We start from the raw sequence: 22,712 nt of genomic DNA on the forward strand, positions 1-22,712 counted from the left end.
GCAGGAATAAGTACATTGATGGAAAATATCGTGAAGTTAAGGTATATAGGGACCAAATGCTTTACCTCTTTTCAAATTTAAGGACCAAGTATAATGTACTCTTCTTCTTCTTAAAAAAAATGACCAAGTATGGTGGATTTTTTATTCTTGGATCAAAGTTACAATTCACATGGTTTAAGGATTAATGCTCTAACATTTTTTTTTTTTGGATTACAATTCACAGAATTGGTGATGGTAATATAATAACACACAACTCACAATGTGGCAAACATTTCACGCATTATTTAGAAGCGGTACAATTAGAACTTCTTGTTCACAATTGTGAACATGCTTTTTTACCAATTCCTATACTATATTTACCGATACCAATGTTTTTTTAGTTATTTGAATTGAATATACCAAATGAAAATTAAGAGACAAAATTAAGCAAGCAATTATGGATTTATACTGATTTAGAAGGAATAATGAATTTCTTGGCTTTGCTATCATTGAATATTTTAAATTCACCATTATTCATTTGTTTTTCAAGTATTGATATTTCGGATCTACTCTACTCCCTCGAGTACAAGACCTTAGCATACATCCTTAATGCGCGCAATCACAGACAACCTCACATACTATGTAATTCAAGACTTTGGCCATGAGTTATAACTTTTGATATAAGTTATAACCTTTAACTTTTGGAATAAGGTTACAACTATTGCTGCCAGTTTGTTACAAAACCCAATTGAAAGTACACGGCAATACATCATTTTCATATAACAATTCTTTCTCTTCTCCCTCTTTTCTCTAAAATTCGGATTATACTATGTGTAGTGCAAACCGCAAGTGTAATATTAAGTGAGTTTAAGTCCATTGCATTACGGAGACAATTTGTTTCTAAACTTTTTTTTTTTTTTTTTCCACAAAGGAAGAGTGACAAATTAGCCTTAACGACAACAATTTTGATTCGTGTCTTCACTCAATGTTCATATTTTTCTGTTATTGCCTTCATATTTCGTTATATATCCCCGATATTCTACACTAAGGGAAGGGAAGAAGATTAAATGCAATAAGTTGAAGAAGAAGATCTTAACCACTAGGATAGTCCGCCATTTGCATATGAATCTAGAACATGAAAAAAAGTTGAGGTTCAATCAATGTGGGATCCATTTTCAACGGCACACTCTCTCATGTGTGGCGACTTTTTTCAAGCCTAATACGTAGACAGTAGAAACGGGGTGACGTGGAACATATGTGGTCGTTGGGCTTTACACGTGAGATAACCTGCATTGATACCATAAAAAAAAATTAAAAAATTAAAAAAAAAGTTGAAGTTCCACTATAATACAAATTTGCAATATTGGGAGTAACCCAATTTACTTCTAAGTCCATCCAAGTTCCATGCTCCAATCAATATAGAACATTGAAAGAGATGTCGCAAGAATTTATGGTTGACTTAAGTCAAATTCACTAAATAAAGGGACTCGGATGCAATACGTTGTCTAAAAGGATCAACACGGAAAAATGAAGGACCAACGAAGCACCTAAAAAAACCATGCTAAGGGGAAAATGTGGTGGAAAGACCAACGAAGCACCAGAGTGAAAAACATGAAAAATGATTAGGCAAAATGTTAAGGAACCCAAATATATAAACAAACCCACATCAGCCTATTTCGTCAGAGAAGTACACAAATTAATCTCTCTCCCATTTCATTGCATGGTCTCCAACGTTAGGGACGTGGAGGGCTCTGCATCCTAACCCTAATTACTTCCAATTCTTCTTCTTTTCCCATCTCTTTTTCCTGCATTTTCTTTCACTTTCTCACCCTTCCTTTCTTAACAAATTATATATTTATCTATAGACACACACTATAGAGAAGAGAGAGCTAAGCCACATGGGGATCAAGCTTGTTGAGATTTTGGATCAAGGAGTGAGAATCGTTTGCAGGTCTTATTCTCATTGCCCACAAACTAGCCGCTTGTACTACCATCCTCCCCGACCTAACCAAGAAGACAACCAGCACCACAATCACCATTTTGGAGGTGACGCCACCAGCTCCTGTGGCGGTGCCACCACCACCTCTGGCGGTGATGCCACAAAAACGGAGGTGCTTTGTTTTTGTCCCAAGGCGGCGGCTGATACTAATGAGTCAATTATTATTTTCTCCGTTTGATTAATATTGAGGTAAAAATGTATGCCCAGATTTTGGTTAGACTTATTTATTTGAGAGAGACACATCCTCTTTATATGCTAACCCAAAAATTAACAGAAAAAGGGAAAGGTTATGTGTTTATTCATGTTGTTCTCCAAATATGGGGTTCTCTCTTCCTTGTCAGTTTTATAAACAAGTCTTTCTGCAAGTGTTCTCGCGCGCATAATATTTTTATTTTATCACCACAGCTGTCCTGATGACCTAATTTTTTGTTTGTTTTTGCAAATAATTTTTTGTTTCCTTTTCTCGGAGATGAGTTCATTCCTCTACTTGCAAATAATGTATATTCACCATAGAAATTTTATAATCCGAACGTTCAATTTCTTAATTTTCATTTGAAGATCATATCCCTGCAAAAAAAAATTATTCAAATTGGAAATCATTTAGTCATCTAAATGTATCAAATAAATCAACGGTATAGAAAGAATCGACCATTTATTTAGATGACTAAACGAGCACTAATTTGAATGATATTTTGTAAGAATGATCTTCAAATAAACGTTAAGAAAACGTTAAGAAATTGAACGATTTCGATTATAAATCTTTTTACGTTATTTGCAAGTGAGAGAATAAGCCAACTACCCAAGAGAAATGCAACCATTATCTTTTTATTTATTTTTGGCTTTATATGTGCCAGGCTTTTGCTGTTGCGATATGTTGTGCCTTGTAGAACATTTGTGGTAAAGTAACATTGCAGAACTTACGGACATAAAATACAAAATCTCCATTAATTTGGACTACGAAAAATCATAGGAGTCACATTTGGACTATAAAATGGGATGCACGATCACCTCACATAAAATTTGTTTCTGTTTCTTTTTACAATGTCACATGTAGACGTCACTTTTAGTGTGGATGGGTCACCACTTCATACGTCAGTGCAATGCCAAATATGTAACAACACTTTTAAACATCATATTCTCTCCTTATTTGAAATGCTAACATAAATGTGGTTCGATAACCTAGTGATTAGAAATTTGAGTTTCTATTCATGCGTATTGGTTTGAAATTCTCATCTCTCTTAATTATTGTAAGAATTAGTTTTGATTCATGTGTCTTGATTTGAAATTCTTATCCATCCTTATTAGTGTAAGAATTTCAAAATTTTCCCCTCCTTCGAATAATAATAAATTTTAAAAAAAAATTGCTAACATAAAAGTAATACCCAAATGTTTGCATTAATTAAGTTGTAGCTTCCACAAGTTAATTTGTTTGACCTCAATCATGCTCCTTGCCCTTTCACGTAGAAAGTAGGTTGGCTTACATATCTAACGTGTTTGGTATTCTTTTTCCTTTTTGGTGAATGTGTAGATATTCTTTGGTAGCCACCTCATACACAATTTTAGTCGACAAAATGATGGGTAGATTATCATGGATTCCACCTTAATTAACCCTATAATTAAGAAGGTCATCCTGTCATTGTGACGAGAAATATTTATGCGTTTTCAAAACACAATAAGGTACACTACGTATTATAATATAAAAGGGCAACATAATTTATATGTCTCATTTTTATAGTATATTTCTCAGTCCCTCTTCACTTATATTACAAGACGTAATGTGATGCCTTGTATTCTTGGTAAACTAAAAAAATCTTGCATAAGTTGAAAAATTGAAAGAACAAAAATCTGTTGCTTGAAGTTTTGCAGATACCACCCACTATTATGTGGTTGAGCTTGTGCTTGAAGTTTGGCAATCTTTATCTATCACCAGTCCTGATCGGCGAGTATCAAATCAAGATGTAATCCGTCATGAATGTTGATAGATATCTTAAAATGACTCACTTTCTACTAGTATAAGTACTCGCATCTACGACATATCTCTGGTAAACTTTCATACACATACTTTGTTTATAGACCAGTGCTTGAGTTCTAAATTATAATCTGACTTGATCGTCGAATAGCTTTTGAATGGTACCACATTGCCCCTTCATTTATATTATGAGACATAGTACTGATTTGGTACTGATGTGCTTTTATAAAAAGTGGGTATAAAAAAAAAACTGAGCTCAAAAATGTGTTTGGTAAACACTTAAAAACAACTTATTTTCACAGTTTTGGGTGAAAAAAACTGAAAATGTGAAGCCGTAAAAATGAGCTTATTCTCACAGCACAGTAGAACCAGTTTTTTTTCAAAGCACATCAATACCAAACCAGCCCATGTGCTGCTTTTACATAGTCAAAAATTGATAGGACAAAAATCTTACTGCTTGAAGTTTTGCATATTCCCAATCATCACAAAAGTAGTATAGTTTCCTTTTATATTTGCGTTTTTCATCCCGAAAAGAATCTCAAGAAGGACAAACAAAATCTCATGAACAGAAACCACCCACTAGTTATGGGACCAAGATTGTTTGCCCTCTTACTTTCCATCCCCTTCCATCCCCTCTTTCTTTTCTAATCATTGATTTCATTGATTTCATGTTAAGTTAATTTAATGTTCCAGATTTTGCCACCTCAGCAACTCCTCCAAAGCATCTTTAAAGCCCAATTTTTCAGATTTTTTCTACTGCTCTTCCCGCCCCACTCTTTCCTCTCTCTCTTTGTCTCCCCTCCTCCACTCTCTATCCTCCTCTGAGACCCATAAACCAAAACAATGTATGAACTTTGAATCCCCAGAAATCCACATCCCCACCCAATTCACCAAAAACACCATCTGGATTTCCACCAAAATGCATTCCCCCAGCCAAAGGCTTTCCCTTTCCCTCTTCTCCCTACTGGTTTTGCTCCCTCTTGCAAAACCAGATATGGCTTTTGACTGCGCCGCTTTGCTAGCCCTGCGCTCCTCCGTCGGCGGCCGAACTCTGCTTTGGAGTGGAAAAAGTCTTGAAAATTGGGCTTTAAAGATGCTTTGGAGGAGTTGATGAGATGGCAAAATCTGAAGCATTAAATTAACTTAACATGAAATCAATGGTTAGAAAAGTAGGAGGGTATGGAAGGGGATGTAAAGTAGAAGGGCAAACAATCTTGATCCCTAGTTATGAATTGGACAAGGATTGTCTGCCCTCCTAGTTGTGGTGCCCTTTCATGCCCTCCTATTTTGTGCGGTCACGGTTAAGCCACATCAATATTTTATATTTTTATTATTTTTTGTCTTATTATCTCATTAAAAAATTAATATAAAATATTGACGTGGCTTAACCGTGACCGCACAAAATAGGAGGGCATGGAAGGGCACCACAACTAGGAGGGCAGACAATCCAAGTCCTTAGAGCAGTTCCAGCCTTGTGAATAGGCCGGGGGACAGGGGACTTCCAAAGGCCTGAGGGCCTGTCAACTTGCTCCACCCATGAAGAGCCCGAGCTCTTGAAGAAGGCCCGAGCAAGGGGCCTGTCAATTTGTGACAGCCCAGCAGCCCGAGCTCCAACCCTTTTTTTATTTTTTTTCTGTCAGGCCACTTGCAGCAGAAAAATCAGGCCACTTGCAGCAGCTGTCAGTTACCGTTGGGAAGCCATGTGGCTTCCCACGGTCCATTCGATCTCAACGGCTCCTTCATTTGGACCGTTGGATCTCAACGGTAAAAAAAATAAAAAAAATATGATTTAATATCAACCGTTCGATCTGAGATCAACGGTCGATATTAATATGCTTTATAAATAAAGAAAAAATAGTTTTAAAATTAAGAAAAGTTACCGTTGTGACACGTGGCACAATCTGGAGTGTTGGAATTCAAATTTTTTTAAATCCAACGGCAGAAATTAATTATTGGAAATTTTTTTTTTTAAAAAATGGAAAAAATCCGAAATTTTTTTTTAAAAATCTGAAAAAAAAATTGTAAAAAATTGTTTTTACTTTTCTATAAATACCACTTCTTCTCCATCTACCTTACACCACAATTTCATATTTTCTCAACCACTTTCAATCAAATTCTTATCTTTCTCTCAAAGTTTCCATCCATTTTTTTTTTCCACAAAATGACTACTGATGCAGGTACGAATTGGTCGCTTCTTGAAGATGTTGCGTTGTGCACTAGCTGGGTTGAAGTTACTCATAATTCCCTTACGGGTAATGAGATGCAGTTGCGAGAAATGTGGAGTTTAATTCATACCAAATTTCTTGAGCAAATGAGTGGGAAAAGAACCAAAGAATCGATGTCCAATCGTTGGAAAATACTTTGCCATTCCTTTAGTACGTGGAGAGATGCCTTGACACAAGCTAGTAGTAATGTTCGAAGTGGGACAAATTATGCGGATGAGGTAAGATTATTTGTTTGTATTATTTATTTGTTACCTAATTTCATTATTATTATTATTTGTGACCTAATTTCATTATTATTATTTGTTTGTATTATTTATTTGTTACCTAATAATTTCATTATTATTATTTATTTGTATTATTTATTTGTGACCTAATTTCATTATTATTATTTGTTTGTATTATTTATTTGTTACCTAATAATTTCATTATTATTATTTGTTTGTATTATTTATTTGTTACCTAATAATGTCATTATTATTATTTATTTGTTACCTAATAATGTCATTATTATTATTTATTTGTATTATTTATTTGTGACCTAATTTCATTATTATTATTTGTTTGTATTATTTATTTGTTACCTAATTTCATTATTATTATTATTTATTTGTTACCTAATAGTCTCAATATTATTATTTGTAGCAACTTCAAGCACAAGCATGGTATGGTGCCAAAATCAAATCAAGAAACAAATCATTCACCCGGTGGGAATGTTGGAATATTGTTAAAGATTGTCCTAAATTCAAAGTTGTGCCTGTTGGTCCAGAAGTATGCATGAACAGCATCCCTCTACACAGCACCTTTGTACACAGCACCCCTCCACACTCTACACCCGATCATGGCTCCCATGTTGATGAAGAAGATGGAGAAGATGTGCCTGAAACGCCCATTCCTGAACAAGCGTCGGGGTCGACCCGTTATCCAATTAGGCCTCTAGGTAAGAAGGCTTCAAAGAGGAAAGGGAGTGTTTTCAAGAATGATTATGGAAAGTACATGCAAGAACTTGCTCGTCAAGGTGAATTGACGTTGGCGCGGGAATTGGCGAAATATGAGGCTGACAAGGCTAGAGATAAGGTAAAAGCTGCAGCTATTCAACAAGCATTTCAAGCTGAACAGATGGAAAGAGATCTACTTAGGCAAGAAAGGGAGTTGCTTAGACAAGAAAGAATTGCACAACGAGATCGTGACATTATGACCATGCGTTTAGAAGGGATGTCTCCAAATTCTAAATATTTTTGGCAGTCGGAGAAAGCGGATGCGGTGCAAAGGAGGCGTGCAAGAGAAGCGAGATCAAGACAAGATGGTCCTAGCACAACAAGACAAGATGATCCTAGCACCACAGAGTGGTTAAGTGGTGAGGAATAGGGTACTTTTGTAATCAGAGCCCATAGTTTTCCAATCACTTTGGGTTGTAATTTATTATTTATGTTGTTTCCATGTAATCGGAATAGGGTACTTATGTAATTTATTATTTATGTTGTTTCCATTTTATTGAAGTTAGTACTTTATTAAAAGTGAGAGTACATGTATTTAATTTCGTAATATATTTATCCAAATAATAAAAAACTCACTACAAAAAACACACCAAATAAAATTACATAAACATACCAAATAATTCACACCAAATAAAATTACATAAACATACGAAATAATGAAAAACTCACTACAAAAAACACACCAAATAAAATTACATAAACATACCAAATAATTCACACCAAATAAAATTACATAAACATACGAAATAATAAAAAACTCACTACAAAAAACACACCAAATAAAATTACATAAACACACCAAATACAAACAAACATACTAAATAAACTTAAGTATCTTCAGCTTGTTTCAATGCCCACTGGTGCTCTATCAAGTCAATTTGCCGATCAATGTGCATAGATGACCTTTGAAGTGCAGTATATCGTTGAATGACCATTTCATTGTAACGTCCATCCCTTTCTAACGGATCGTGTTGCACGGGTTCTTCGGTGGCATCATGCGCACAATATATCCGTGTTCTTGAATTGTTCATCGTGTCTGCTTCTGGCTCATATTCATCAACCGCATCATAATCGAACTCATCTTCCACAATCATGTTGTGAAGAATGACGCACGTCATCATGATGGATCGAAGTGACTCTACATCGAACATTCTGGCAGCACCCCTGACGATCGCCCAACGAGCTTGAAGGATACCAAAACAACGCTCCACATCCTTCCTGCACCCCTCTTGACAGCTTGCAAAGTGTTTTTCCTTTGCACTTCGCGGACGAGGCACTGTTTTGACAAATGTTTCCCACCGTGGGTAAATGCCGTCAGCTAGGTAGTATGCCCCTTCGTACCTACGTCCGTTGACTACGTACGTGACTTTTGGTGCCTTTCCTTGCAGGACGTCGTTGAACACTGGGGATTGGGCAAGGACGTTGAGATCATTTTGAGCCCCCGGAACCCCGAAAAAGGCGTGCCATATACATGTATCAAAAGATGCCACTGCCTCCAAAATGATAGATTTTGATCCTTTTTTGTCCCCATATGCGCCTTGCCATGCACTTGGACAGTTTTTCCACGTCCAGTGCATACAATCGATGCTTCCTATCATCCCAGGAAAACCTCGCATATCGCCCTTCTTCAGAAGCCTTTGCAAGTCCCAGCAAGTAGGTTTTCGAAGGTACTCTGTGGTGTACAAAGATTCGACTGCTCCGCAAAACCTCATCAGGGCCTCAAGAATGGTTGATTTCCCCATCCTCGTTATCTCATCCACTTGGTCTGCAGATGCTCCATACGCAAGCATCCGCAACGCAGCAGTGATTTTTTGCTCAGGCAGGAAACCCATAACACCACAAGCATCCTGCTTTTGCACAAAGTAAGAATCATGGTTGCAAACATCAGTCATGATTCTGTTGAACAAATGTCGTTCCATTCTAAAACGGCGTCTGAAGTACGTATCAGGAAATGCACTGTTATGGACAAAGTAATCGTCCAACAGCTCTTCACCCCGTCGTTGCCTGCTTCTATCAAGGTTTCTTGAACGGTTGGGCCTGCATATCTGAGCAACAGTCTGGATGACTCGACAGGAATGTGAGGCTCTGGCCATTCTTGTTTCGTCATCTCTCCTTCTACGCTCATCATCCTCTTCCATCTCATTTTCGGCTATCTGAAGGTTGAACATTCCTTCAGATTGGTTAAACAATTCTTCCTCTTGCTGATCGATTTCCCACATCATCCTTGATGAAGAAGAAGACATTGTAATGATGGATGGTGAAGAAGAAGCGGAAACTATGAATAATGAGATAGAGATGTTGAGAAAATTGGTGTGAGATTTGTGAGGATGGATGGTGGATTATATGGACGATTCAGAAAGGATTGGATTGTAGATAAGGCCACGTGGCATGCCGTCATTCGTTAAAAATCTGATCGAAATCTATCCTCAAAGATTCTGAAAAGATAATGACACGTGGCACGATCGTATTGGATAAAAATCTTATCGAAATCGATCTCCAATAATTATATTTTCGGATAATGACACGTGGCGCAATTTTGAACGAGTTAAAATCTGATCAAAATCTATCGTCAAAGATTCTCAAAAGATAACGACACGTGGCACGATGACATTTGATAAAAATCTTATCGAAATCCATCGCTAAATAATTGTTTTTTTTATAAAAAGACACGTGGCGCAACGAGAACGATTTAAAAAATCTTATCCGAAATTACAAATAATTTTATTTTGTATTATTTAAACAAACAAAAAAAACTAATATTTTATTGCATATTGCCAGGGGGAAGGCTCCAAGGGTGGAGATGCAAATGACAATTACTGTTCATTAATGGCAGTTACTATTCATTAAAGGCAGTTACTGTTCAAAAGGGTGGATTCAATAGTGGATTGCCAGGGGGAAAGGCTCCATGGGTGGAGTTGCTCTTATGAATTATGTGGTTGAGGACCTTGAGGTTGTGAGGTTGGGCATTCTTTTTCTGTCACCAGTCACAATCAGCGAGTATCAAATCAAGCTTTTTACTTAGTCATGATTTATAATTTATTATTATTAAGAAAAATAGAGAATTTGAAACTGTTACAACAATTTAAGAAAGTGAAGAGTTCTGAATTCAGGACGTTGGGTAAAAACTCAATACCTATCCACTAAATATTGGACTCGTTAGGATATTAGACCACATGTAGGACAATAATATCTCAGATTAATCGATCAATTCCCTTAATATAGTGGTTTGCATAGCATTAAAATGATTGGTTCCATTGCGAGGTTAAACTTAATCCTAAACTCACGAAGCACACCCCTCGGAATAAAACTTTTAATTGTCGAAATGTTTATATAATTTACCAAAAAATAAGTAAGAAATACTAATCATGATTCATAAGACACAAAATTAAGGATGACGAAGGCAAAACAGTAATTAAACTCAAAATTAAAAGGCGTAAATGGAGGACATTGCCAGTAAAGCAAGATAAGTGAGACAAGCGAGGAGTGGGCTTAAAGAAAGCGTTGGTGTGAAAAATTGTAACCGTTTGTTACAGCCGCGGCGAACTTGTCACGCATATTTAGACGCTCAGTCAGTCTTGACGCGTTTCCCGGTATATTCGGAAGCTGTGGTGGAAAACTGAACACGCTTTTATAAATTATCTTTATTGCACAAAAGGCCCTGATAGTTTCTTATATTTATATATTTGTCTTGTCTACTTATTTGATTGTAGAGTTGGCCCCTTTCAATATTTTGTTTTTCAATTCGGGAAAATTGTAGCAGTGTATGTATGTAGACAATTGAATAAAAATGTATTTTAATTGAGAACATGGGACTTGATTAAATTAATAATTTAGATGGGAGAGGGTACTATAATAACGTCTATGTTCTTCGTACAATATTTAGTATTTTATTAATTGAGATTTAGTTACTGTCCAACTTAATTGTAATCATGTATTCATTGGATTTTTGATCCGGCCGTTGACATGACATGAAATATTATTTCATATTTCAATATGAATTTCGAAAAAAAAATTATAATCATCTTGTTTCACATATAAAAAATAACGTGTGAAAAGAGATAACTTATAATTAATTATCGATTTACAACTATGTGAATAGAGTTTTAGACTCAACCTACTTTCTTTTGAAGAATATATATTCCTCTAAACCCAACTTGTGAGTTAAGTTAATCTTTAACAATTAAGAATATTCCTCTAGACTCAACCTATTTGCAATTTGTCTCGTTTTGAAGTGTTCATGTTCAGTATTCAATAATTTATTAGATCCAACTGTATTATTGTTGATGTAAGCAATCAAATATAATGCATTTTTTGCTCACCCCCTTAAAACAGGGGTGTTGCTCACCACTCTAAAGTGGGGGTCTTACTTAATACCTCATTGGTTTAATTGATTCAAACAGAATCTCATAATTTATATTAATCTAACGATTATTAATTGGACAATGAGCATTACCTACATTTTAGGAGCGTACAAAACAAACTTTATGATATTAATACAATTCTCGTTACATTCTTTCCTTTGATTTTATTTTATACTTATTCATTTGTGAAAAATTAACGTGAATAAAATTCACATGAGTCATGACCAACTAATTCCACCTGGTACTACATTCGTTTTGTATTCGTAACACAACTAGTACTAAGAATTACAAAAGTATGATAAAATTCCATACGAAATAATGGTTACAGTAAAATATTCAATAAACGAAGGGATTGAGATGCAAATACGTAGCGAAGAAAGGACCAATACGCAAAGTATGAGTCAAGGCCCAACGAAGCGCCCGAATAAACCCGACAGACAGGCAAAAGTATGGAAGGGAAAGGCAAACGAAGCACCTAATATACAAAAAACAAAATTTAAAAATAAATAAATAAAAAATTAGGGCAGGGTAAACGTGAAGGGAGAGGCAGCAACTATATAAACAAAGGCAGACGAACATCTCTGCCGTCAGAGAAGTTCACAAATCTCTTTCTTCGAAATTTTATGGGCTGCAACGTTTGGGACGTTTTCTGAATCCCAAACCCTAATTTCAGTTTTCCTTCCTTCCTACTCTCTCTTCTCCATTTTCTTCATTTTTCATTTTAGAGGGAGAAAGTAGAGAGAGAAACAGATATACTGTATAGAATTGATTGATTTTAGAGAGAGAGGGAGGAAGATATGGGGATAAAGCTGGTGGAGATTTTGGACCAAGGAGTCAGAATCGTCGCCAGATCTTATTCTCATTGCCCCCAGACCAGCCGCATGTACTACCATCCTCCCCCGCCCAGCCATGAAGACCACCACCACCACGGGCACCACAATCTTCACAGCGGCGGCGACATCAGTTCCGGAGGCGGCGATGTTGTGACGGCTCAGATGCGTTGTTTCGGTGCCAAGGCAGCGGGTGCTGGTTCTGATACCAATGAATTTATTCTTTTCTCTGTTTGATTATTATTAATGCTATAGCAAAATGTACGCAAAAGAGATTTTGGATATTATTATTGGAAAGGAGCAAAAATACTGCGGTTCTTTTTTTATTCCATTTTTTTTTTTTTTTGAGATTAAATCTCATTGAATTGAAATTACGGTGGATGAGGAATTTGTTGATGTTTATTTTTAGTCATGATTTTATACATATTAGCTAGAGCAGACGGGGTTCTATATATATTAGCTAAGAGCAGATGAGCTTTTAAATCCCGTTGGTGCACTCGAATTTGAAATTAGTTTAGAATAGAATGTTGCTTATATCAAACTTGAACTGAAACAATTTTTTTTAAAAAAAAAAGAAAAAAAGAACTGCCATGAACACATGTTCACATGTATTTTTTTTTTTTATCTTCCACCACTCTTGTTAATTTTGTTCAATTATCTTCAATTTATTCGATCGTCGATAAAATACATGGACATTCCAGTGGAAATTATGCACTTATTAGAGCAGCTCCAGCCATGGGAGTTGCCCGGGGGACAGGGGAGAGGAAAGGGCCCGAGGCCCTATGAATCAACTCCAGCCTTGAAGAGCCCGAGCTGGTGAGAAGGCCCGAGCAGAAGGCCTGTCAACTTTTGAGAGCCCGTGAGCCAGAGCTCTAAACCCTTTTTTTATTTTTTTTTCTGTCAGGCGAGTGCACCCCACCCGCGCGTAGGGGCGCGTCGCCCGACAGCTTTTCAGAAAAGCAGTCAGTGGTCTCAGTTACCGTTGGGAAGCCACGTGGCTTCCCACGGTCCGTCCGATCTCAACAACTCTTTAATTTGGACCATTGGATCTCAACGGTAAAAAAAATATAAAAAATCTTATTTAATATCAACCGTTCGATCTGAGATCAACGGTCGATATTAATATGCTTTATAAATAAAGAAAAAATAGTTTTAAAATTAAGAAAAATTACCGTTGTGACACGTGGCACAATCTGGAGTGTTGAAATTCAAAATTTTTAAAATCCAACAGTAGAGATTAATTATTTGAATAAAAATTAAAAAAATGGAAAAAATCTGAAAAAATTGTAAAAAATCTGAAAAAAAATTGTAAAAAATTGTTTTTACTTTTCTATAAATACCACTTCTTCTCCATCTACCTTACACCACAATTTCATATTTTCTCAACTACTTTCAATCAAATTTCTATCTTTCTCTCAAAGTTTCAATCCAATTTTTTTCCACAAAATGACTACTAATGCAGGTACGAATTGGTCGCTTCTTGAAGATGTTGCGTTGTGCACTAGCTGGGTTGAAGTTACTCATAATTCCCTTATGGGTAATGAGATGCAATTGCGAGAAATGTGGAGTTTAATTCATACCAAATTTCTTGAGCAAATGAGTGAGAAAAGAACCAAAGAATCGATGTCCAGTCGTTGGAAAATACTTAGTCATTCCTTTAGTACGTGGAGAGATGCCTTGACACAAGCTAGTAGTAATGTTCGAAGTGGGGCAAATTATGCGGATGAGGTAAGAATATATTATAATCATTTGTTTGTATTATTATTTTGTTACCTAATTTGATTATAATTATTTGTTTGTATTATTTATTTGTTACTTAATTTCACTATTATTATTATTTGTTTGCATTATTTATTTGTGACCTAACTTCATTATTATTATTTGTTTGTATTATTTATTTGTTACCTAATAATTTCATTATTATTATTTATTTGTATTATTTGTTTGTTACCTAATTTCATTATTATTATTTATTTGTTTTATTTATTTGTTACCTAATTTCATTATTATTATTATTTGTTTGCATTATTTATTTGTGACCTAATTTCATTATTATTATTTGTTTGTATTATTTATTTGTTACCTAATAATTTCATTATTATTATTTGTTTGTATTATTTATTTGTTACCTAATAATTTCATTATTATTATTTATTTGTATTATTTATTTGTTACCTAATTTCATTATTATTATTATTTGTTTGCATTATTTATTTGTGACCTAATTTCATTATTATTATTTGTTTGTATTATTTATTTGTTACCTAATAATTTCATTATTATTATTTGTTTGTATTATTTATTTGTTACCTAATAATTTCATTATTATTATTTGTAGCAACTTCAAGCACAAGCATGGTATGTTGCCAAAATCAAATCAAGAAACAAATCATTCAACCGGTGGGAATGTTGGAATATTGTTAAAGATTGTCCTAAATTCAAAGTTGTGCCTGTTGGTCCAGAAGTATGCATGAACAACATCCCTCTACACAACACCTTTGTACATAGCACACCTCCACACTCTACACCCGATCATGGCTCCTATGTTGATGAAGAAGATGGAGAAGAAACGCCAATTCCTGAACAAGCGTCGGGGTCGACTCGTTATCTAATTAGGCATCAAGGTAAGAAGGCTTCAAAGAGGAAAGGGAGTGCTTCCAAGAATGATTATGGAAAGTACATGCAAGAACTTACTCGTCAAGGTGAATTGATGTTGACGCGGGAATTGGCGAAATATGAGGCTGAAAAGGCTAGAGATGAGGTAAAAGCTGCAGATATTCAACAAGCATTTCAAGCTGACTCGACGGGAATGTGAGGCTCTGGCCATTCTTGTTTCGTCATCTCTCATTCTACGCTCCTCATCCTCTTCCATCTCATTTTCAGCTATCTGAAGGTTGAACATTCCTTCAGATTGGTTAAACAATTCTTCCTCTTGCTGATCGATTTCCCACATCATCTTTGATGAAGAAGAAGACATTGTAAGGATGGATGGTGAAGAAGAAGCAGAAACTATGAATAATGAGATAGAGATGTTGAGAAAATTGGTGTGAGATTTGTGAGGATGGATGGTGGATTATATGGACGATTCAGAAAGGATCGGATTGTAGATGAGGCCACGTGGCATGTCGTCATTCATTAAAAATCTGATCGAAATCTATCCTCAAAGATTCTGAAAAGATAATGACACGTGGCACGATCGTATTGGATAATGACACGTGGCACAATTTTGAACGAGTTAAAATCTGGTCGAAATCTATCGTCAAAGATTCTCAAAAGATAACGACACGTGGCACGATGACATTGGATAAAAATCATATCGAACTTCATCGCTAAATAATTATTTTTTTTATAAAATGACACGTGGCGCAACGAGAACGATTTAAAAAATCTTATCCGAAATTACAAATAATTTTATTTTGTATTATTTAAACAAACAAACAAAAACTAATATTTTATTACCTATTGTCAGGGGGGAGGGCTCTAAGGGTGGAGATGCAAATAACAATTACTGTTCATTAATGGCAACTACTATTCATTAAAGGCAGTTACTGTTCAATGAGGTGGATTCAATAGTGGATTGTCAGGGGGGAAGGCTCCATGGGTGGAGTTGCTCTTACACAACAAACTCTTAGAGGAAGGGCAAGGCAAGGGGGACAACAACAGGTAGGAGAAATGGAAGTTTGGGCTCTTGTGGGACTTGATGTTGTTTGTATTTTACAAAAAATGCTTCCTTATAAAACTAATCATATTAGAGCTTGTCAAGAAATATTTGGTACTACAATTATTAGAGGAACAATACCTAAACCCAAGAAAGATCTAGAATCTTTTCGATTGGTCGTTTGTTAATTTTTGTTTGTTGACCTTCAATTGTGTGTGAGTAAAAAATGAGTGTGTAAATAGTACCACCCTTAAAAATTACAAATACAAAACAAAATTCCAATTTTCTCTTCTAAGTTCTAGTTTATTCAAATGTTATTTCACCAAAAAATAAATATAGGTTTATTAACTAAAATGGTCTCTGAGATTGACATAACTTCTTATTTTGGTTTCTGAAATTTGAAATATATAGAAATAGGCATTGAGCTTGTTCACAATCAATCATTTTAGTCCTACCGTGCAAAATTCTGATACATAAGGACCAAAATGAAAAAAACAATCTCAATTTAATAAACAATAGACTAAAATAATTTGACAAAAGTTGAAGGTATTTTTGTCATTTTATCCTAATTTAATGATGACTTTTCACGAAAAGACCAAAATGATTGATAGTGGACAATGTCAGGGACCAATTTTATCGATCTTAAACATCCAGAGCCCAAAATGAGGAGTTATGCCAATTCAGAAATCATTTAATTAAAAAGCCTTAAACATAATTTTTTTTTTAGTACAACGATATACATTATGGGGAGGGGAAGTTCAGTTAAGCCACACAATGAGCAACCTAATTTGGTTTCAAATTCTCCATCCACGAGATTCGAACCTAAGACCTCTCACTTACAAGTGAAGAAGAATACCACCAGACCATGGTATTAGGGGTTTAAACGTAATAATTGAATCCACTAAAATTCATGAAAAGATAAATGGAGTGAGGATCCTTGCCGGATCCTCTTTGGGATCCTCAAATCACATCAGTTCATCGTATATCGTGCGGTCAGAAATCATTGTAATTTTTTTTATTTAAAATTGAATATAAACAGTATCTGACGAAAAATGACCGCACGATATATGATAAACGATTAACGTATATGATTGGAGTATCCCCAAAATCCTCACAAAAAGGATCCGGCGAGGATTCTCTCTCAGATAAATGGCTCAAGGGCGCATAGAATGATATGATCAGTTTATTTTGTGGCTGGGTTGTTTTTTATTAAGTTAAAAAAAAAGAAAAAAAAAGAATAAGCTAGTGGTCTTGTCATGACTGTCCATCTTTTTAAGGGCCAAAAAGACTCACCGAAGCATTTCAGCATTCTCTGACAACCACTGTGTGATCCACAAGCACCATGAATCTAACCCAAAACGTGTCGTGTGAGATATGGATCTTAAATTTATTTCAGGAAATTTTATTTGAACTCATATAACCTCTCTCTACACCCAATTTAAATTTTAAATGTGAATTGTTTTTTTTTATTCTATTGCATAATTACCATCAAATACAAGGTGAAATTAATAATAAAACTAAAATTTATTAATAAACCCACTGTTGATTCTAAAGACAACTGAGGGTATGAGGCTCATTTGAATTGGGGAATCAGGAATAAAGAACTTGGATTTAAGAAATTGGACAAGCATAAAATCACCCTTTCCTACTCCCTGCAACCTTAAAATCATCACTCTCTCTTCTACCAAAACAATGTCAATGAGGTTAAAACCGAGGACAGATCTCAACAGCTAGAGAAATCGCTCTTGCCGGCCTTAACCCGCTTCTACTCACTTTCTAGAAGAATAAAAAATAGCAGTTAACATCTTCAAAAGATGAGGGGGCTAGCTTAATAAACATTACAAACTAGACAGTAATCGTTCTATATAATTTGTCTTTATATAATTATTATTACTAATGTGTGTGTATTTATAAAATGATTTTGAGTTATGGAGTAGAGTTTAATTATTGTGGCAATGGGAGTGAGTGAAGCGGCAAAGGGTTGAACAATGGGATCTAATTCAGATAATGCACACTTTGAATGAATTGCATAACAGCGATTTAAAGTTTTTGTTTTCTAAATGGGTCTAAGGATAAATTTACATATTAAATTGAGTTTGTAAGGGTAGTTTAGGTATTAAATTTGGGTTTAAAGATATATTGATAGTTTAGTTAATAATAATATGGGTGCAGAGAGTAAGTTTGATGTAGAAAGAAGTTAAATGGATTCAAATAAAATTTGTCATTTATTTCCAACCACTAAATCATTCTGTGGTAATTTACCTTTATCAAATAATTGGTGTTACAAAATTCATCTTTAATTTTTATTCAGCTTGTTTACATCTTATGTTGTCATAAACCAGTTTGTTGATAGGATGACAGAGGTGAGAAAATAAAGGGAGCATTTTTGCTCACCACCATAAACTATGGTGTATGCTCATCATACACCTAATCAATTGACACGTGTCATTTCACTTAATCTTGGTTTATTTTTTTCAAATTCAAAAACTAACATTTAATGTGAAAGTTAAACTGGAGTTAAGTGAAATGACATGTGTCAATTGATTAGATATATGGTGAGCATACACCATAGTTTATGGTGAGCAAAAATGCTCCAAAAAATAAACGAGTTTAATTAATTAATTAATTGTTAAACAATTTTTCAAATTTTACGATTGCGACTTGTGAACATTAACCATATTTTTGGACTGGGATTAAACTAACGAAGGGGACCCAGGCCGATTGAGAGTCTTGAACAGCCGAAAGTTGGTCAAAATAATTTACTACAAAGGAACTATATAAGAGCAGTTCCAGCGTGGTGGAGGTCTCGTAGGGCTATCCACTATACTATCCATTAAGTGAACATTAAATGTCTTTAATGAACAATAACCGTATTTTACATCTTCACATCTACACTAAATAGTCCTGACATTTGATAATAAAATATTACTATTTTTTTATTTATAAAATAATACAAAATAATTTTATTTGTAATTTCAGATAAGATTTGTAATTTCGTAAAGTACACTCGGTAATTATTTAATTTTCCATTTAATTTTAATTAATTAAATTACTTAATTTCCATTAACACCCATCATGTGTTTTCCCTTCAAAATTTTCTTGATATTTCCTTCGCATTCCAGAGAAAATCAAATTCGATCATGACGACCGTCACGGCCACCGCACCGACATGCTAAAGACTCTAACTTGCATCAAAATTACGTCCATTGCCCTCCTCTCCCTCTTCCTACTCACCAACAACTACTTTGCTACTTATCCTTCCCTCCCCTTCTTCTCCTCCACCGCCACGTCCTCCACTGCACAGTCTTCGTCTCTCACATCGCAGACGCCGGAATCGTATGCTCTGAATCCTCCGTCAGCTCCTTCTCCTCCTCCGCCGTGACCACTACTGGAAGGGGAGAGGATGGGGATAGTGCATGAGATCGGCGCGATGTTGGAGGAGTTCGAGGCCTAATAGAAAAAAAATAAAAAAAGTGGCTGACGTCTAGGCAACGTCAGCCTTGCGTCAGCTTGCCTTTGGGCTCTCGAGCTGGCAACTTGTGCCAGGCCTCTCTCTCGGGTTGGCACACACTGGGGCAAGTCGGCCGGGCTATTTGGCCCTGTTCCGTCACCAATCCACCGGGCTAAACACCACGATGGAACTGCTCTAAGGAATTTGAAATTTAAGGGGTTAGTTAAGAATAAATTTTTATTCATAAACAATTAAGAGGTGTTTGACGACCGATCTTTTCAACTGTTTTTTTTTTTGTTTCAAGTGGAAATTTGTTTAGTAACCTATTTCAGTTTTTAATTTAAAATAAAACTAATACATAGTTTCAGATAAAAATATTTCAAAAAATGAAAACGTTAATAAACAAGTTTTCAAATATTTTTTTAAAATGAAAACTAAAAATATAGTTATCAAATGACCTTAAGTGTTAGATTACTTTTGGTGTATAAGTTTGTATTATAATTTATTTTAATTGAATATAATTTAGAGAGCAATGGGGTTAAGCCAGTTTAATATGTGCGTCATCTGGCCATTTATGCGCGCCCCTTGCACTTATCCATCATGCAAGAAGGGCAAATCGTAGTCATCTTTGTATCACTCAACTCATGTAAGAGTTGTCATATACCTGGTAGGGGCTTAGGCAATAGGATCAGGATCCTCTCCTGAGCAAATGGTGAGGATCTTCATGACTAGGCTCATCGGACCGTTTAAATTTTAACCAACAGTTACAATTATTATAACTTTTAGAGGGACCCCCTGTTTGTAGCCGTTGAATAAAATTTAAACAACCCAATGAGCCTGATCTTGAGGATCCTCACCATTTGCTCAACAGATGATCCTGATCCAGGATAGTATATGACCGGGGTCCTAGTCGGCCTGAATCTGGCCCACCAGTTACATGGGCAGAGAAAGATTTTGGGGCTCAAGTGGTGTTTTATAACCTTTGTCATGTCAAATCATGGATGGATGAAGTTGCTTATTCTTTTTTTTTAATACTTTACAAATATTATGGTTATTTTTCTTTCCAAGCTATATTATTATTTTAAACTAGACTAAAAAGAGAAAAAGAATATGAACACAGAATGTAGTAAATTGAAGAGAAATGTTCCATGTCACATTCTAATCTTAACTCCACCGTAACACGATATTGTTTGCTTTGGGCCCTGACCACGCCCTTACGGTTTTGTTTATGGGAACTCACGTGAGAACTTCCCAGTGGGTCACCCATTCTAGGATTGCTCTCGCCCGAACTCGCTTAACTTCGAAGTTCCGATGGAACTCGAAACCAATGAGTTCCCAAAAAGCCTCGTGCTATATGGAAGTAGACATATACATATAATGCACATCACCCCCTCTCTATTGGTTGATGTGGGATATTACAATTCACCCTCCTTAGGGGCCCGACATCCTCGTCGGCACACTCGAACCACATGGCAGAGTGGCTCTGATACCATTCTGTCACATCCCAGAGAACTTCCCAGCGGGTCACCCATCCTATAATTGCTCTCTCCCGAACTTGCTTAACTTCAAAATTCCGATGGAACCCGAAATCAGTGAATTCCCAAAAAGTCTCGTGCTATATAGAGGTGGACATGTACATATAAGGCATATCACCTCATCTCCGTTAGTTGATGTGGGATGTTACATTCTATCCACCAGTGCAACTGCAATCACCTTCGTGCAAGAATATTATAGTTAAAGTTGAAGGTTAAATCTCATGGAAATTGGTAGGTTTAAGGTTCTTAAGTAAATGAATATAAGTCTCTGAATATTTTTCTTTTATAGTCAAAAAGTGACATTGTGAAATGCAATCCAATAAATTTTGTTTGTACCATATTTGACCAATCCCGAAACTACTAAGCACCGGTCAACGTTATACCGTCAAGGACCCAGAAGAGTTTCCCTCCAACCAGGAGGCCAATCACAGCGCGACACGTGTCGACATCAGAAGCCAATCATAGCGCGACACGTGTCAACATTAGAAGCTAATCACAACACGACACGTGTCAATGTCAAAACAAAGCTAGAAACTCTCTTCTATAAAAGGAGATCATTATCCCACAATATTTTCGAATGTTATTTGTACTAAATCATTCACTAGGTTATGCAAATTTCATACTCGTAACATGAAACCGGCTTTGCTTTGATGAATTGCTATTTAATACATTCACAATCTAACGATCATACATAAACATTTAAAGACCTTAAAATAGCAAAAATGGGATTAAAAAATTGCATTTGCACCACTGTACTACATCTGTTACAAATATATGATTCTGGGTGGTGATCAATTTTGGCACCAAACAAAAAGAACTAAAGTTGAGTTCATTGGGCTGATGACATTTATCAAGCTTAGCAAGAAAAGGGAGACCTCGTCAACCTTGAACTGGATTGCCAATTCCAATTGGCTCCCTTTTCTGGCCTTTTCGAGAATGAGAAAGGCATATGCTAGGCATGCAATTTGATTCCAATTTCCATCTGGAGCATTTTACATTTTGGTATCTACTTTTCAAAATCTAAAAACTACTTCTTCTTTTTTTCACACTTTGTTTGGCTTTTAGTTTTCAATATAAGTCATTCATAACATTACACCTTAGAAAATAACACTTCAAACTCAATACTTTAAAACATTAAAAAACACCAGCTTAGTTCGTAATGAGAGAATGGCACAAGAAAAACTTAACGCAACTAAAAAATGAATTAGATCATGATTAACATATGAGAGGATTTGTTTTCCTCAAATTGAGCTCTTGAAGTGCTTGTGTTGCATTTTCCAGCCCATGATGAATTGTCCTAAGTCCATTTGGTGGGCTGGTTGAGAGAAGGTGTGATCAATGAAAATGAATTGACTCTAGTTTATTACTTATTGTGTTAAAATATAAGATAAACATGACTATACATGGTGAGTTATGAATAATCCATCCTTATACATGAGTTCTGAGTCTCTTATTTACATGTTTCAGTCAATCTCTAAGGTCCAATCTCATTCAGCATACCAAATATACCATAAAAACTTTGTAAGTTAAGTGGTTAAAAATAAATGTTTATGAAGAAACAATTATGAGGTGTTAAATAATATATAAATTAGAGTGCGCTGCGGTTAGGCCAGTTTAATATACATGAGATGATATATAGATTAGGTCAATTGGTCATCTATGCAAGCCACTTGCGCTTTAGTGCATCCCTTTTCTATAGACTAAGATTAT

At 35.5% G+C, this 22,712-nt stretch overlaps 1 protein-coding gene across 1 annotated transcript; it reads left to right on the forward strand.

Annotated features, from left to right (window-relative positions):
• Positions 1–6,101: 6,101 nt before the first annotated feature.
• LOC126603692 (uncharacterized) lies at positions 6,102–19,398 on the forward strand. The gene is made up of 4 exons (XM_050270644.1): positions 6,102–6,390; positions 6,815–7,109; positions 14,983–15,119; positions 19,141–19,398. Exons 1-4 carry the CDS (start codon positions 6,109–6,111, stop codon positions 19,396–19,398), a joined length of 972 nt encoding a protein of 323 aa, XP_050126601.1. The 5' UTR covers positions 6,102–6,108.
• The last annotated feature ends 3,314 nt before the right edge of the window (positions 19,399–22,712 follow it).

The sequence above is a fragment of the Malus sylvestris genome, chromosome 2 (assembly GCF_916048215.2).
Source record: "Malus sylvestris chromosome 2, drMalSylv7.2, whole genome shotgun sequence".
In the NCBI taxonomy this organism is placed as follows: Eukaryota; Viridiplantae; Streptophyta; class Magnoliopsida; order Rosales; family Rosaceae; genus Malus; species Malus sylvestris.

Bases quoted from the DNA above. Each gene is read 5' to 3' on its own strand.
- LOC126603692 (XM_050270644.1), top strand. From the start codon at position 6,109: ATGACTACTGATGCAGGTACGAATTGGTCGCTTCTTGAAGATGTTGCG. The intron at 7,110-14,982 runs GTAAGAAGGCTT...TTAGGCATCAAG, and splicing joins TTATCCAATTAGGCCTCTAG to GTAAGAAGGCTTCAAAGAGG. The intron at 15,120-19,140 runs GTAAAAGCTGCA...CGCATTCCAGAG, and splicing joins CTGAAAAGGCTAGAGATGAG to AAAATCAAATTCGATCATGA.